At 41.2% G+C, this 18,245-nt stretch overlaps 1 protein-coding gene across 3 annotated transcripts in view; it reads right to left on the bottom strand.

Moving 5' to 3' along the window:
- Nucleotides 1–2,928: 2,928 nt before the first annotated feature.
- The window catches only part of BBS9 (Bardet-Biedl syndrome 9), a 374,874-nt gene continuing 359,557 nt past the window's right edge, over nt 2,929–18,245 (bottom strand). For all 3 annotated transcript variants that reach the window (XM_066584494.1, XM_066584497.1, XM_066584495.1), the window contains 2 exons: nt 9,827–10,049; nt 2,929–4,322 (listed from right to left, as the gene is read on the bottom strand). In XM_066584494.1, the coding sequence (XP_066440591.1) occupies nt 4,276–4,322; nt 9,827–10,049 (270 nt within the window). In that variant the 3' untranslated portion in view covers nt 2,929–4,275. The remainder of the gene's footprint in view (nt 4,323–9,826; nt 10,050–18,245) is intronic.

Here is an 18,245-nt window from a genome sequence, read left to right as displayed (position 1 = left end):
CTGTGACTTATCCCGGGGCTTGCCTGGAGTTTTATACTGGGGTTTTCCGCAATGGTTTTTCTCAGAAAGGAATGTAAAAATAAATAGAGCTTTTACTGTCTTGGCTTATTTATTCCCACAGGAAGCGGAGCGTATTTACAAATCGTAAATGTAAGCTATTTTTGTTATGTTGTTTGCTTTTAAATGTGTCTCATGACACGGCTGCTTGAGAATGCGAAGCATTCTCCGAGGGATTCTGCAGGGCTCCTGGCAATAAAGCCCCATCGCGTCACCAGGAAGAAACACTCATTATATTACATGGCAAAATACGCACCAACCAAAAATGTTAACTACTTATTACACAGCAGGACAAAAAGGAGATTTATTGTGACCGTTCTCCAATGTATTCCTATTGAGAAAACTGTTACCTTTAGAAAACGGGAGCGGTTCAGGTAGTTGTGGAGAGCGGCCAAGGGGAGATCAAGCTTTCTACAACTGGTCTTGTTGCCCATAACAGAATGATGGCACAAATGGAGACAAAGGGGGAGATTCTGGTTGTTCACTTTTAAATTGAAGCAGCTGGGACATGAAAGACGAGGAGATAGATAGATAGATAGATAGATATGGGATAGATAGATAGATATGGGATAGATAGATAGATAGATAGATAGATATGGGATAGATAGATAAAATAAATAGAAAGAATAGATATGGAGAGAATGAGAGAAAGATGGATAGATATGAGATAAATGATATATAGATATTAGACAGATAGATAGATATGAGATAGGAAATAGATAGATATTAGACAGATAGATATGAGATAGATAGATATGAGATAAATGATAGATATGAGCTAAATAAATATGAGACAAATAGATACGAGACAGCTGGATAGATATGAGACAGATAGATATTAGGTAGACAGACATGAGATAAATGATAGATGAAAGATAATTATTAGACCGATAGATATGAGATAGATACATACATATGAGATAGATAGATAGATATGAGATAGATAAATACATATGAGATAGATAGATATGAGATAGATAGATAGATATGAGATAAATGATAGATGATAGATAATTATTAGACAGATAGATATGAGATAGATAAATACATATGAGATAGATAGATAGATATGAGGTAGATAGATATTAGATACATATGAGATAAATGATATATGATAGATAAATATTAGACAGATATGAGATAAATAGATAGATAGATAAATAGTGTGTGGATCTTTTATTTTTCCATATACACATAGGTGAATATAGGATCCTCACCTTTCCACCTCTAACCTGCAGTGCTCTCGTTTTTTAATTATTTTACTGTAGAGGAACGTCAGAAGTCTTCAGCTGTGCTATATTCTTTTTCCTTTTTGTTAAGGTAGATGCAGTAGATGGACGGACAGATTTCTAATTGTGAGATCCAGTAAGATGACAAAGTAAACTATTTCTATACCACCACTATATTATGCATGGATATAATGTACGCCCTACAATAATTCTTGGAATATTATAACTCACGAGGAGTCCTGTCGTCATATACAAGTAGCAGGCTGAGTTATGTACGGCACGAAGCATATTTTAAAGGGAGTCTGTTGGCTTGAACATGGTGTCCAAACTGCAGGCATCATTGTGTAGAGCCGGAGGAGCCGAGCGGACTGATACAGTTTGTGGAAAAAGATTCGGTATAACTCGTAATTTATTCCTTTTTCTCTGTGGTCATTCTGAGCTCCAGTGGGCGGAGCCATCAGTGATTGACAGCCATTGCTGTAAGCCCAATTGTACATAACGGCCAACTTATTCCAGCTGAAGGTTCCTCCCACAACTAATGCAGCAGTGCCTCATTCTAAAAAGTACAAAGCGCTTCCTGTCTGCTGCTGAGCGATCGGGAACTTCCTCGTCCTCATCAAAGACAAAGTCTGCAGCATCTTCAGTAGGTGTTACATCAGCCTGCAGTGGCGGACGCACAACTGGGTGATATATACCACAGCTGCTGAGAACCCGTAGTATTAATATTAGAGATGCAATGCTACACTTATTATTCAGCTTCTCCAATAAGAGATAAGTACTGCCCATGTAGCACCACTTACCTTCATATGATCATCGGGACCTACCATCAGAATGTGATATGCTAATGATAGCCCTTGTTTACACCACCATCAGGCTCAGTTGACCATTTACATTTCTCTGTTCCATTTGATTTCAATGTTTTTGTTTTTTTAATTTTTTTAAAAAGGAAATATTTTTATTTAACTCCATTTCCGTTTTTCAAACGGAGCAAATAGAGCAGAAAAAAGGAAATAAAAACAAAGGAAATATTTGTTTCTTTTTCCCAAACCCATTGAAATCAATAGCAAATAAAACGGAAACTTTTAATTACGTTTTTATGTCTATTTCTCTGCTCATCAAACAGAACAGAAAAATGTAAATGGTTAAGGCCGGGCGCACACGGCTGTAAGCGTAAAATTTTGCAAAAGTCCGGCAGCGTTTTACAGCAATTTTGAAGCTGTGGAGCTGGCCGTGATCCTACGTACTGCCGTGTATGGCGACAAACATGCACAGTACACCTGGATTTCTTTGTGTTTATATTTACATGCCGCCAAGAAGCGACACTGCGCATACACAGCGCCCTATACGCAATGTAATTACATATGGCCGTGCGTATACTTGTACACAAATAAGGGAGATGGAATAATACCTCCACAGCACCACCTATTGGAAGGCAGTATTCCTTCAAGTCGAAGTTAGACTCTTTATACAAGCCTTGTAACAATGACTGGGAATTAAAAGCAAAGCCAGACTGCCTAACGGCAGTGTGGACAGACCCTTGCCTGCAGACATCTCCATGGAAAGTGTCCAGCAGCCTCTAGAACACCATGTGCAGTATGATAACAACTGAGCAAACTAATCATTTAATATATACACAAAACCATTTAATAAGTGAACAAAAATTTATTATTTGCATCTAAATTAAATAACGCTAAAAAATATTTTCAAATACAGCGAGTAATAAAAAATAAGCTGGCATCTAGAGCGCTCCGCTCCGTCCTACACACTGCGGGTGGGTGCTGCACATACAGGAACTTCTGTCATCTTTCTACATGTAGTGATTTATAAAAGCAAGTAATTGGCCGTGTACAAAATGCGAAGCGCCCCAAGCCTAGCCCTGCCTGTGCTGTCAGATATCCGCTGTGTGCCTAGTTTTGCTACATATACAGAACACTTGTAGTATCTGCTCTGTTGGATATTCTGCTGTCACATAACATATGCAGAAAATATTACTCGGAATAGAGCACTAAAAAGGGATCTCTAGCATTCAAGGGGTTTTATTATGGCTATAAAAACTTTTCCAGCAGCTGGGCCCATTCTAAAATTAAAAAAAAAAAAAAAAAGAAAAATCATACTCCCCCCTCCCCTCTTCTTGGATCCCTGAAGCAGAGCTGAGCAGATCACATTGCCCCAGCTTCCAGGTAGACAGCAGGATAGAAACACATGACCGCTACGGCCAATCAGAGGCTGCAGCATCACAATCGGCACTCCTGGCATCAGCGCTCATATCTAGGGTGCCATGATGCCAGGAGTGCAGGGATGTAACACTGTGACTTCTGATTGGCTGCAATGGTCACATGCTTCTGCCCGTCTAGCTACCGCAGTGTGAGCGGCTCAGCTTCACTTCGGGAGTCCAAGGAAAGGTAAGTAATATCTATTCCTTTTTTTTCTAATGGGCCCGGCTGCTGGGAAAAGTTTTATGGTCATGTTAAAAGCCCTGTAACTTTCTAATAAAGTGTCATACCATTAGTAAGCTGCTGTTAGAGGACTTGTTGCAAGTGCTCACATTATGGCTTTCTAGTAAAACTAGACAATTTCTAGGTGTGAGCTGGCAGCGAACAATTTGTATATTCTTCATAGTAATAAAAAGTAGGAAACCTCTGCAGTCATTGCAGGAGCCACAGAATGACACCCGGACTTGAATGTGAAAGCAGCTGATAACATGGGATGACTACTTTGAGGTATTGATTATAAGCAGAGATGATGGAACTACCAAAGCCTTGTATATACGAATGGCTGGGATTTCTAATGGAACAATAGCATATACTAGTAAATATAATAAATACAAAACAAGTGTGGAGATCCCTGCAGGTTAACTGGCATTTATGGCCATAATCCATCCTCTGCAATGCGCAAAATCTTCACAGTCGACATCTAGCAGAGTAGCAGCGCGGACGGACCAGGGCTCGCCCTTTGCAAGAAGTCCACAGATGTAGTGTCACTGTCCAGGTTAGATTCCACCTTCGCCATCCTTATTCTGGGGGTCCGCAGTCTCTCCTGTTGATGCAAGTGAATAATGTTAGGAAACATGTTAAATCCAAAGCAGGAAGTCTGTGAGATGCAGCTTCAGCCAATAGCTGTAGAGCAGGAAGTCTGTGAGATGCAGCTTCAGCCAATAGCTGTAGAGCAGGAAGTCTGTGAGATGCAGCTTCAGCCAATAGCTGTAGAGCAGGAAGTCTGTGAGATGCAACTTCAGCCAATAGCTGTAGAGCAGGAAGTGATGTCAGAGAAACGGTATGGCATCTTCTTATGGTCTGGGCTTAAGAACCTATAGTGTACAAAGCATTTCATAGACCATAGAGAAAGATTTGATATGTAACATCACCCTAGTAGTTCATATTATTAATTATGTAAATGTAATTGGTTGACATTGGTCTTGATTGACAGTCCAATGTCACCCATTGACAGTCAGTGGAGGGGACTGCCCACTGTGAGCCAGACCTAACAGCAGCCCATCCAGGCAAAGGCAGGTGAGTTTGGATAAATAAAAAAGGGAATAGAGTCAGCGGGGCCGCAGCATTACAGCCATGCGGTCAACCTTGATGGCTTTATCCAGTGATATGTCCTCTTTAAATCCACTCAACTGTTAAATACAGCATTGTGTTCCCAATTACAGAATCTGCCCACATCTGAGAATTAAGAGGGGCACCTGTGACATCATTGATTTCATTACGGCTTACCTGTTCTCTGCATGTGTCAGCACAGTAATATCCCAAATTATAATGTAACATACATAGTAACATACTATGCTAGGCCGAATGAAGACAATGTCTATTTAGTTCAGCCTGTTTTAACAGCCTCCCTCCTCCTTGTTGCTCCAGAGGAAGGCGAAAAAAACCCAACCAGCCAATTTAGCTCATTTGGAGAAAAAAGACATCTAGTCTCTTCTTAAACTCCTCTATGGATTTTGCCATCACCACGTCTTCAGGCAGAGAGTTCTACAGTCTCACTGCTCTTACAGTAAAGAACCCCTTTCTGTGTTGGTGATGAAACCTGCTTTCTTCTAGACATAGCAGATGCCCTCTTGTTACCATTGCAGTCCTGGGTATACACAGACCCTGGGAGAGATCCTTGTATTGTCCCCTCATGTACTTATACATGGTTATTTGATCACCCCTTAGCCGTCTTTTTTCTACAGTAAATAATCCCAATTTTAGTGCCTCTCTGGGCATTCCAGTCCCGTCATTCTGTTTATTAATTTAGTTGCCCTTCTTTGAGCCCCCTTAAGCACTGCAGTATCTTTCCTGAGCACCGGTGACCAGAACTGTACACAGTATTCCATGTGAGGCCTGACAAGTGCCTTATATAGTGGGAGGATAATGTTCTCGTCCTTCGCCCCTATACCTCCTTTAATGCACCCCAAGACTTAATTAGCTTTTGCAGCAGCTGACTGGCATTGGTTGCTCCAGTTAAATCCACAGTCCACTAGTACCCCCAGGTCTTTTTCCATATCACTTTTCCCTAGCTGTACCACATTCAGTGTATATTGGTGACATCCGTTTCTGCTGCTCCTTTCTGTTACCCACGGTCTCTTCTGAAAAGATTGTAACCCTGTAAATTCACTGCCCAATCACACTTATCATCAAGCCATGTTTCTGTTATTCCCACTATATCGTAATTTTCATCAGACATTCTCGCTTCAAGCTCACCCACTCTACCAATCAGACTTCTTACATTCGTTGCCATACAATTTATATGGTTGCTGCTGTTCTTTATATTCATTGTGCTACTTATGGTACTATTAGCTGTTCTGTCAGTTATAACTGTATTAACCCCACCCCTTGCTTGACCCTCATTCCCATTACTTGGTCCCAGGTCGCTATCTACACCGTCTACCCCCTGTTTCTCTTTTTGCCCTCCCCCCAGTTCCTAGTTTAAACACTCCTCCAGCCTTCTAGCCATCTTCTTTCCAAGCACAGCTGCACCCTCCCCATTGAGATGCAGCCCGTCCCTACGGTAGAGCGTGTAGCCGACAGCAAAGTCAGCCTAGTTCTCCAGGAACCCAAACCCCTCCTTCTTACACCAAGTCCGGTGCCACTTGTTTACCTTTCTAAGATCCTGCTGCCTTTCTAGTGTGGCTTGTGGTGCAATGGCTTCAGAAAAATATTTTTGACATACAAGGGTCTTCCGAGGCCATTGTAACATGAACACAGATTCAACATACAATCCCATAGGTGGTCTGGATCTGTGGCATGTGCACTTCACTGGAAAATCCAGCCAATCAGCATGAGCATTTCACTGGTAAAACTCCATATCACTGAAGTGCAGGCATTGGTTGGCTTTCTAGTAGCGCCTCTGTACAGTACAGTGCGGTACTACATGTCCTGTACCATTTTCCCTAAATAATACCTACAAAATAAAAAAAAAAAGTTACCAACCCGAATTTTGAGCAATGTATCATTCAAAAAAAGAAAAAATCTCTTCTAGGTAAACTAAAAAATAAAAAAGGTAAAAAATCCTGTTTAGAATTCAGCATTTCACAATGTGAGCTGTCACTCCGGGCACCAATGACCACAACACTCCTGTTTATGGAAGGTTTAAAGACTTTTCACTGCCAAGATGTGAAAATGGAAATCAAAACTCTAGTAATCAGACAACATGAACACGTTGGATTTCCTTGTCATTAGTGACTACATTAATCCGTAAAAAATTAGGTCACGATTATGAACCTTAAGTGAGCAAACATGAGAAAAAGGGCTTTTCTATCCCAGGAGGATGTTGACTCTCATCACGGTCATTACTCTTTAAACATACTGAAGGGATATTATTTACAAGTCCTTTGACTTTTTATATTCCACTTTGCAATAGTGGAATACGGGAAACATTCCAAAAACTCAACACGCTGTTGATATGGTTAGAAGGCCATGAATCAGTTCTCATAGTCAACATTTCTCTAGTAGAAAGGAAAGAGAAATGTTTTAGGTGAATTTACTGGCTGGTCGTTCTTTGTTGTTGTTCTAGAAGGAACCATCTAGAAGATGACGCAGTACATGACAATCTGTAACTGACTAGAAGCTTTTTCTAATTGTTACCAAAGTCTTTCTGTGAACAACGGGGCATGTAAAATTGGACGATCACATCTCAACAAACAAGTAACATATTGAACAACCAGTGAAAAGCCGGTCCCAGGATGGCGACTGCAATCTATATATATATATATAATCTCCGGGCTCAGAAAAACTATTCAGTGGAATTAGAAATAATAGTTATAATACAAGGCAGCAGCTATTTAAAATACATGTGTAGCGATCAGGTTCCGCTTCGGAGTCCCTAGTCGTAAACGGTACTGGTGGGTGGTGTAGTCAGGCAAGCCAGGGATTGGTACACGGGAGCAGCTATGAAGCACAGAGGAGTAGGCAAGTGGAGTAGTCAGGCAAAGCAGAGGTCAGTACACAGGAGCAGCTATCTTTTGTAAGAGGAGCAGGTAAGTGGAGGAGCTTGACTAGAGGTTGGAAGTACAATAAATCTCACAATAAGGGAGGGGCAGGACCAGATTTATATAGGGAGACTAATTAGGGAAAACACAGGGTGGAGCCATTAAGTGAAATACAGGAGCATGAAACTAGGAGCAAGGAAGAAGGGCAAGGTTTTGCATAGGAGCTATTTAGAGGACTGATAGCTCAATCAGAAGAGGAGCCCCCTGGAGCACAGGAGCTCTCATGTTCGAGTCCTGACAACATAAAATACTAAACAAACAGATGTCTCCTAGCAGCACTCTCTTGAGCCCAACAAGGCTAGGACCTCTGGATGCAAAGTCACAAGAACAGGGACCCGAACCTTGTCCCCAAACAAGGCAAACACATAATAAATTATGGGCTGTGATTGCCCTATATTTGTATAGGGAAGGTATATACAATGGATTATGGATGATATTGACATATGTCGTATTTATGACTATGGTTTGGGATACACATGAGATGTAATGCTTCTTAGAAGTGATCCTAGCCATGGGACTATATCTGTGTGTATATATATTTTTTAAATCTGGTTATGGATTCCATCATTTGGTTCCTTATTTAAAATTATTTCCAGACCAAAAAACTCTTCCTTGTCCATTAAGAGATTTGCTGTATATACAAGTCCATGCATGTTATGGGGATGTTAGATCAATATATGCAAATTTGAGATCTAGCAGACATCTTCTGCTATCCGGAGAGAGGTAGCAGTTGCTTAGCTAGAGGGTGTGTCCTGGAAATTGAACCAGGTGTATCCCGTGACACCTAGAGGATCACACATGCGCAGTAGATCACTGGTCTGTGACTTGGCGCTGCCAGACCATACAGATTCCCGCGCAGGCGCACTGAAGGAGGAGACGCCATTCGTAGAGATGGATGCGGCGCCCTGCTGCACCATGCTAACACCGTCTGATGACGTTGATTACCGGTACGGAGCGACATGGCATGTGGATGGACACATCTGTGAGACATATCTTTTAATTGTATACATGTATTATGTATATTGTTGACAGCTGATTCTTAATGGATGTGAATGGGGGAGGTGGTTATAAATACTATGTATGGTATGTGTATTTTTATGCTTGACCAAGACCTAGCCACCGGTGGAAACGTTTCCCCTGTTCATTATGGAGGAATAAAGGCGTGAAGATATTTTTGCACCTTTACATGCTGCCGCAAGGTTTATTCTATAACATAAAATACTAAGGGCCAACCAATATGGCGGTCCCTCCGTTGTCCCATTCTCTCGGCTTGCACAGCTAAACGCTACTTTTCGCTATTACATATTGAAGGACGTACCACGATGTCACACGACCTACGTTTGTAATTTGTTAACTCAAGGTTTTCCCACTTTGTGAAACCGCCGTCGAGGAACTGATGAAGTGAGGCATGAAGTTTGTGGTAGATGCTATGGTGATGGTGAGTGTGAGGCTTACGGTGTTGTGGTACATAATGCCCACACAAGGACAGGGCTGCTTTCTAAACAAACCGCAGCACATGAAGCTATGGCCGGGCTCACACAACATATTTGTATCACGTACGCAATGTACACACACATAATACACACTGAGTTTTACGCTTGTACGGCCCAATTGTTTTCTACGGTTGTCAGTCGGGATGCGTATGGACGGTGTCTTTCATGCATGTTGTTGGGACAAAGAGAAGTTAAAAAAAAAAAAGGACACCATGAAGTGAGTGCGGGACCGCGGGCAGGAAATACACTGTATATGTGCAGGCATACACAAATAAAAAAAGTGACAATATGCGGGGTTACGAGATTCCCTACGCAAGTAAATGCTGCATTTTGCGATACGGTCGTGTGAGCCCGGCCTAAGATGTTTATATGTTAGTAAGGTTCACTAATGGAGGTTTTCTTATTTTCTTTCCATTAGTAGCAGACTGTGTATTTTGAAGTGTTGTTCTGTCGTCATTGTGTATCATGATACCTTGTAATAAGGCGAAACATCAATTACTGAACCTCTTAAAGAAAGGATCCTTTGAAACCAACATCCCCTAAAGGCTGTTTAATATCTGAGAACCTATTACCTGGCATGAGAATAGACTGCTGAGATCCAGAATCAGCGCTTAAAGACAATCTGCCACCTTTGGCCAGTCGGTCGCACAATAAGGTGATGTGTTTCTTCAGCTTGGATGTGTCTTTTGGAATGCTCAGCTGGCTGCTGAGGTTTAATGCTTGTTCCTTGGAGCTCTTAGATAAACACGTCCTTAAGAGGTGAGATAATGCTGCATCCACAGACTCTTCCCAGCCCTGGGTGACACAGAAGCGATACAACAATGAGAACAGATCTACAGAAACGCCAAAGACCAAGATTTCACGCAGTAAAAGAAAAAACGACATTTATGACTGAAATCACCAGAAAAACCATAAATAGAGAATGTTGTCATATAGAGGTGCTGGTTCTGTACAGACTCAAAACCTTACAGAACACTATTATCTAAAGGAAATGTATCTAGATAAGCAGCAACTTATGGTAACAATACTAGAAATCAAAGAAAGAAGAACCTGCTAAAAAGGGGAAAACTTCTGAAGAATCACTGTTTAACTCCTTAACCCCTTAATGACGCGGCCCTTTTTTTCCATTTTCGTTTTTTCCTCCCCCTTCAAAAAAATCGTAACTCCTTTATTTATCCATTGACGTCGCTGTATGAGGGCTTGTTGCTTTTTGTGGGACGAGTTGTATTTTTCCATGGTGCTATTTAAAGTACCATATAATGTACAGAAAAACTTTTACAAAATTGTAAGTGGAGTAAAATGAAAAAAAAAACAAAACGACATTTCACCATCTTTTAGTGCGTCTTGTTTCTACGGCGCACAAACTGCAACAAAAGCGACATGACAACTTTATTCTGTGGGTCAGTACAATTACTAAGATACCACACTTGTATAGGTTTTTTTTTTACTATACTACTCTTTTTTTTTCAAAGATATTTAATTTCTTTCAATTATTTTCTGCGGTCATTTTGTGCGCACGATAACCTTTTTATTTTTCCGTCGACGTAGTTGAGCAGGGCTCATTTTTTGCAGGATGTCCTGTAGTTTGGAATACATACGTCTTTTTGATCGCTTTTTATTGCATTTTTTTCTGGGAGACAGGGTAACTAAAAAAGTGCATTTCTGGCGTTCTTTATTTTTTTTTCGGACGACATTCACCGTGCGGGAAAAATAATGCGCTACTTTGATAGATCGGACTTTTACAGATGCGGCGATACCAAGTACATATTTTTATTTTATTATTTAGGTTTTTTAATTACAGATATGGCAAAAGGGGGGTGGTTTAAACTTTTAAAACTTTTTTTTTCACAATTAAAAAAACTTTATTGATTTTTTTTTTTAACTTTACTTTGAAGTCCCCCTGGGGGACTACAACCAGCAATGCCTTGATCGCTCCTGCAGTATGACGTAATGCTACAGCATTATGTCATACTGCAATTTAACAGGCAGTCTATCAAGCCACCCCACGGGGATGGCTTGATAGGCAGTCTGGTAAGGCAGCCCTGGGGCCTTTCATTAGGCCCCCGGCTAACATGACACCTGTACTGCTCCCCCAATTTCACCGCGGGGGGGCCGTCCGGGACCCCCGAATATCGTTCAGGGGATTTAAATGCCGCTGTCAGAATTGACAGCGGCATTTAAATGGTTAATAGCCGGGATTGGCCGAACGGACGATAGCGGCTATTGCCCGCGGGTGTCAGCTGTTATAAACAGCTGACGCCTGCACTGTATGAAGAGAGGTTGCCATGCAACCTCTCTTCATACATACCCCGCCGCTCGCTCCATGACGTATCGGTACGTCATGTAGCGGGAAGGTGTTAAGGATGCGGCAATTTTTTTTTCCATTTCCGTTTTTTTCCCCCCTTTTGAAAAAAATCCTAACTTTTATTTCTCCATCGACGTCGCTTGTTTTTGTGGGACAAGTTGTATTTTTCAATGGTGCTATATAACGTAGCATATAATGTACTGAAGTGGAGAGAGAAAAACCCTACAACAAAAATGACACAATGACTTTATTCTAAGAGTCAGCATGATCACTACGATACCAAATTTATATCGTTTTTTGCTGTACTGCTTTTATTTTTTTTCCAAAGAGATTTTTTTTTTATTATTATTTTCTGGCGCCATCTTCTGACCGCTAGAACTTACTTTTCCGTCCACATAGTTCTGTAAGGGCTCACTTTTTGCAGGACGTCCTGTAGTTTCTGTTGGTACCATTTTGCAATACGTACGACTTATTTTATGAAGACATATGTATGGGCAGGGTAACACGAAAGCTTCCATGGATATTTAATACTGTAACGGAAATGTATATTATGTGCCAAAGCCCTGTGTAACTCATGTGACCGGCTCATCTATCTGCTTTCTTGTAAATGCTAACAAAAAAGAGTTTTAAAGAAACCTCTTTTTATTGGCATTTAGTGATAACAACAATGAGAATAGAAGATACAATGGTACATTACAATATGGAAACAGAGTTGAGCATAAAGCTGTAAGACTCTGGTGGTTAGAGCTTCCAGTTACCTATATTCCACAGTCCGATCATACATTTAAAATAAAATGACAAGACATGAAATAGAGGAAGAAAAAAACAAAAAACAAAAAAAGGGATGTATTCCTCCTATACCTTACATAACGTCTTAAATATATCCCAAACATCCTGGACGTTACCTACAGACCTAGGACTGCATACCACTTTTTGATTGTTTTTTATTACATTTTTTCTTGGAGATGAGGTGACCAAAATAAGCCCAATTCCGGCCTTCTTTATTCTTCACTGTGTGGGGTAAATAATGCGTTACTGTGACAGATCAGACTTTTATGGGCGCAGTGATACCAAATATGTTTTTGGGTTTCATTATTTGTATAGAAATAACTACATTGTATAATGTAATAGAACTCTAAAAAGGTTACTTTGTTTGGGCAGCATGAAGCTGCGGACGGCTTCCCTTCAAGTGAAGCTCGACCCTCTGAATGGGTCTGCAGCTCATTTGTTCTAACGATCAGTAAACCTCTGCCATAGCATTTACATTTTTTTTCTCCCAAAGTTGATTAAAAAAAAGAAACGAGTGAGGCAAATTTGGTCCCAGAGCGCTGGACCTAAAGGTAAAAAGCGTAAAAAACACGAAAGACCCGGTAGGAAGGCAAAAAGAGGGAATGTATACAAAACACAAAAGTGTCAGACATGGAGTAGAAATAATTGTTATGGCTCGATGTCAATCCTACAAGAGTCATGCAGTGAGGGTATCGATAGGCATGGCTTATTACTTCCTTCCCAGTAATCTGGGTCTATATTTTTAGTGCTACAATAGATTCTTCCATTTGCCAAGCATAGAGTTCTGCTCCACAGGACAAAAGGGAAGGAACGAGCCGGGAAGCAGAGGCAGTGATTAGCAGAACATTTATAGGGTACATTACAACAAGCAAATTGCACTGAACAGCGGAGAAGACCATATAGATTAATGATATAACCCCAAGTGGAGCCAGAAAAGGACCACCTACATGTAACATTATTGTAGGGTCCATTCCAGAAATACATAAGGCTTTATAAATATAATGGAAGGAACAATATAAATGCCACAAAATACATTTTAATTACAAGCAGGGCAGAGTCCCACACAGGCTACTCTATAAAACCTGTTATTTCATATGATGTAAGATCACCCAAGGAAAATGCAGGCATTGCCGTTTCTTCATAGACTCAAGGAATTCATTCCATGGACTAAAAATAAGACTTGTGTAAATTACAAGTGAGGACTCTGAAATGTGAAATACGATGGACTAGACAATTTGACCATCTACAATATCAAGTCCATTCAATTAAATGGATTGATTTATTTTAGGGGCGTGCTAATAAAAAACTGAATCTAAGGAGAAGTTCAAATGAGGAAATTTGTGTCAAGTTTTAATGAAAAGTTACAGCGGAAATTCACGCTTCTAAAATTTAATTTCTGCTGCCACCAATCTACACGTGGATTTCAGCCTCATGCGGTAAACCAAATGCAGAATATACCGTAGAAAAGACATGTGACTTTTTTCTCTGAGACAAAGTACATCTCCCACCATTGGCCATTCCTCAAGCATAAGCTCCATCGTCTGGGATGACATCTTGCTAATTTAGGTGGAGGCCATTACAATTCCGTTTGCAGCTTCTTCACAACCTCAGTTTGATTACCACATTGGGAATGCAATGCTGAGCATTTTGTAGCTTTGCTCCATTCTTCTTGTGTAAATATACTGTACATATACTCAAATTTACCAGGATGGGACAGTATGGCCAGTACCCTATAGATCACAGATAAGCCACTCTAATAGTAGGATATTTCCAAATGAAGTGCACACCCTCGTGGCATTCTCTCACACAGCTTCATCAGGTAGTTACCTGGAATGGTTTTCCAACAATCTTGCAAGAGTTCCAAGAATTGCTGAGAATAGTTGATGATTTTCCTTCACTTAACTCATCCCAAACCATCTCAATGGAGTTTAGGTTGAATGATTGTGGAGGCCATGTTATCTGACAAGGCACTCCATAACTCCCCTTCTTGGTCAAACAGCCCTTACATAGACTGTGCTGTGGTAGCCATACTGTTTAAGTGTGCCTTGACTGCTTAATAAATCACACCAACAGTGTCACAGGCAAAGCACCCCCACCTCCATGCTTCACAATGGGAGCCACATATGTAGAAACTATCCGCTCACCTTTTCTCACAAAGGCATGGCATTTGGAAGAAAAATATCAAATTTCCACTGGTGTAATGTCCATTTCTTTGGTTTCTTGGCCGAAGTCATTTTCTTCTGGTTGAGTGGCTTCTTTATAGCAATTCGACCAAAGGGGCCTGATTCTCACCGTTTCCTCTGAACAGTTGATGTTGAGATGCGGCTGGTACTTTCTGTGAAGCATTTATGTGAGCTCTAATCTGCCTCACCTGAGATGCTGTTAATTTGTGGTTTCTGATGCTGGTAACTCTAATGGACTTTCCTGCAGCAGAGGTAACTCTTGGACTTCCTTTCCTTGGGTGGTCATCATGAGTTACTCTTTCACCGTAGTGTTTGATGGTTTTCATGACTCCACTTGAAGATACCTTAAAGTTATTAAACTTTTCCAGACTGACTAACCTTCATGTCTTAAAATAATGATGCACTGCAGTTTCACATGACTTATTTGGGTGGTTTTTGCCATAATGTGGATTGAAACAGTCGCTGAAGAGGGCTAAATACTGTATGAAACCAACCCAACCTCTGCACAACACAACTGATGGCCTCAAACAGATTAAGCAGTCAAGAAATTTCACAAACCAACTCTTGAAAAGACAAACCTATTAATTGAAAACCATTCCAGGTGACTATCTCATGAAGCTGACTGAGAGAACATCACGAGTGTGCAAACCTATCATGAAAGCAAAAGGGGGCTACCTTAATCTAAAATACAAAACATATTCTGCCTTCTTTAACACATTTTTGTTTACTACTTAATTTGCATAGGAATTATACAAATCTTCAATGTAGAAAATTAAAAGAAAAGAAAAAAACATGGAATCAAAAAGGCGTGTCCAAACTTTTGACTGGTACTGTAAATCGGATTTTAACACAAGATACGTGTCAGAAATCCAAGGCTTACAGTCGGATATCTGATGTAGAAGTGTGCAGTGGATCCCATGTAGACCCATTATCATTCAGTGTTATGGTAATAATCCTCTGTGCACATTATGGCCTCCTTCCCACGAACGGATTTCTGCCGCGTAATTCGCGGCGGAAATCTGCTGCGTTGCCCGCAGCTATTAGGTTCAATTGAACCTAATAGCTCAGTGCTCACAATGCGGAATTCCACCACGGAATTCCGCACCGTGAATTCACCCGTCCTCACCCGCAGCATGCTCTATTTGCCGCGGGTGTACGCGCGGACGGCTTCCATTGCAGTCAATGGAAGCCGACCGTTCACGCTATCTTCCGCTGTAGCACACAGAAATGTGTGAATGTACACTCCGTCTGCTCCAAGGTGGCGGTCATGGTTTTTGGGAGGTAAAGGTCAATGGATATCTGACCAAATATATACCATTTATACACTTTTATACATTTTTTGGGACGGTTCGTTTTATTTTTGACCATGGGATAAATAAATTGCCGGTATGTGGGATTAAAGAATCCTATTTTGAGCATTCGTCATTACTATTCCCAGCTACTTTGGCCAGGCTATAATGACTCGCCAAGCAGCTCTCCACCCCAAAATGGTAATATCTGATTAATGACAAAACCTCCGCTCCGTTCGGTATACACTGCAATGTGCATTTCAGATTAAGAGCTGTAAAACACAAATCCAGCAGCTTCAATAAGCCCCTGTAAGTCGGCTGCGGAGAGACTCTTCATTTTTAAAGGAAAAACTAAAATCCTGATGGTGTTATTTTGTTAAGCCCTTTTTATACAATACGATTTCGCGCAAATTGCTTGTTCGATCGAGCATTTTGCACGATAATTGTGCCGTGTGAACGCATCGCTGATCGGATCTTTCATGCAGACCTAAAAGTCGTCTTTGGTCGGCTGCTGCATCGTTCCATGTAAACAGGTCGTCGTTCATCTATGGCCTGTTTACGTGAATGGAGGTGGAAGAGCTGGAACAATCATCAGCTCCACCTCCAGTCACTGAGCAATAATCATCCCTGTGCACAAGAGTGGTCATCGCTGGGACAGCTGTCGGACATTGAAGCGCCCAACAGTTGTCCCATGTAAAAGGGCCTTTAGACTGAAGATAAATCAAAGAGCAGAAATACTTGTAGAAGAAACAAAAGATAAATACTCCCCATGACAATGTGCCAAAAGGAAACAAAGAAAAAAGCATGTGGATCTATAAAGTGAACCCATGCATCAAGTGTCCAAAACCAGGCGTTAACTATAAACTCTAACTTAAAACCTATGCCAGATGGATTAATTTAACTACTCAATTTTACAAGATATACAAAAAAAGGAGTATGGGTTTGGTTTCAGTCATAGAGGGGCCTGCAGTACATTTCCAGAAATGCATTGTAGGCCCCATTGGCACTTACAGAGGTAAATCGCACCTTTTTTGTGGGTGACCTGCTAAAATTCATTTAGTGGAGGCCATAAAATTGAAAAGAAAAATGAAAAGAAAGGTTATCTGGTTTCACATTGGCTATAAAACTCTGTGTGCACTGTCATAACAATAATAAGGTGAAGAATTGTATATGCCAAACCGCCAGTAAGGAACCAGTAAATTCCTCCGGAGGTGTTCTGGGTGACATCATAAGCCACATGAGAAGAAGCCTGGAGTGGTCACAGCAAGCACAAGAACCGCTTTACAACCATTTATGACCTTTCTTATTGAGTTTGGGCATACGGGCTAGGGATTTTTACCTTTGTAATGTATTTCATTAACACAATATTGTTTGCGAGCCAATAGTACTGCATGTTCAAAGACATGACGCTCCGTCCAAAGCCAGTTATTTCCATGAGTAGAACAAGATATTTGAAGCCAAAAAATTACAAGTTAATTGCCCCGGCCCAGATGACTCGCTAGTTGTTAAGAAAAAGTCTATGAAAAATTATCCCTGCAGTTTTATGGTGATTATGAATATTGAATGTTTACATTACGGCAGAGCGAATCCATATTCCGTCTGACGTCCAGCTGCGGAGAATCTCCATTTCTTCAGGACGGAAATGACAACAGCGGGAAGCATTATAAAGATTCCAGCAAGCGCGAAAACTGGAATCCAAAGCAGCCTTAGATGTTTCCTATATGACGTAACTTCCACTGCTTGTTGTGTCGCCGCTTCTGAGGACGGCACTTTTGTATAAAAAGACAAATAAGGAACCCGTGTGAAACGGAGACCAACGAGGTCTCCGCTTCACACACGGACCTGTAGAGATACTGTTCATGGGGTAATGCCATGTGCACGGACGGGATACGGTTCATGGGGTAATGCCATGTGCACGGACGGGATACGGTTCATGGGGTAATGCCATGTGCACGGACCTGTAGAGATACTGCTCATGGGGTAATGCCATGTGCACGGACGGGATACGGTTCATGGGGTAATGCCATGTGCATGGACCTGTACAGATACTGTTCATGGGGTAATGCCATGTGCACAGACGGGATACGGTTCATGGGGTAATGCCATGTGCACGGACCTGTACAGATACTGTTCATGCGGTAATGCCATGTGCACGGACGGGATACGGTTCATGGGGTAATGCTATGTGCACGGACCTGTAGAGATACTGTTCATGGGGTAATGCCATGTGCACGGACGGGATACGGTTCATGGGGTAATGCCATGTGCACGGACCTGTACAGATACTGTTCATGGGGTAATGCCATGTGCACGGACCTGTAGAGATACTGTTCATGAGGTAATGCCATGTGCACGGACCTGTACAGATACTGTTCATGGGGTAATGCCATGTGCACGGACCTGTAGAGATATTGTTAATGGGGTA

Source organism: Eleutherodactylus coqui, chromosome 12, assembly GCF_035609145.1.
Source record: "Eleutherodactylus coqui strain aEleCoq1 chromosome 12, aEleCoq1.hap1, whole genome shotgun sequence".
NCBI lineage: Eukaryota > Metazoa > Chordata > Amphibia > Anura > Eleutherodactylidae > Eleutherodactylus > Eleutherodactylus coqui.
This window is presented reverse-complemented; position numbering and strand designations above follow the sequence as displayed.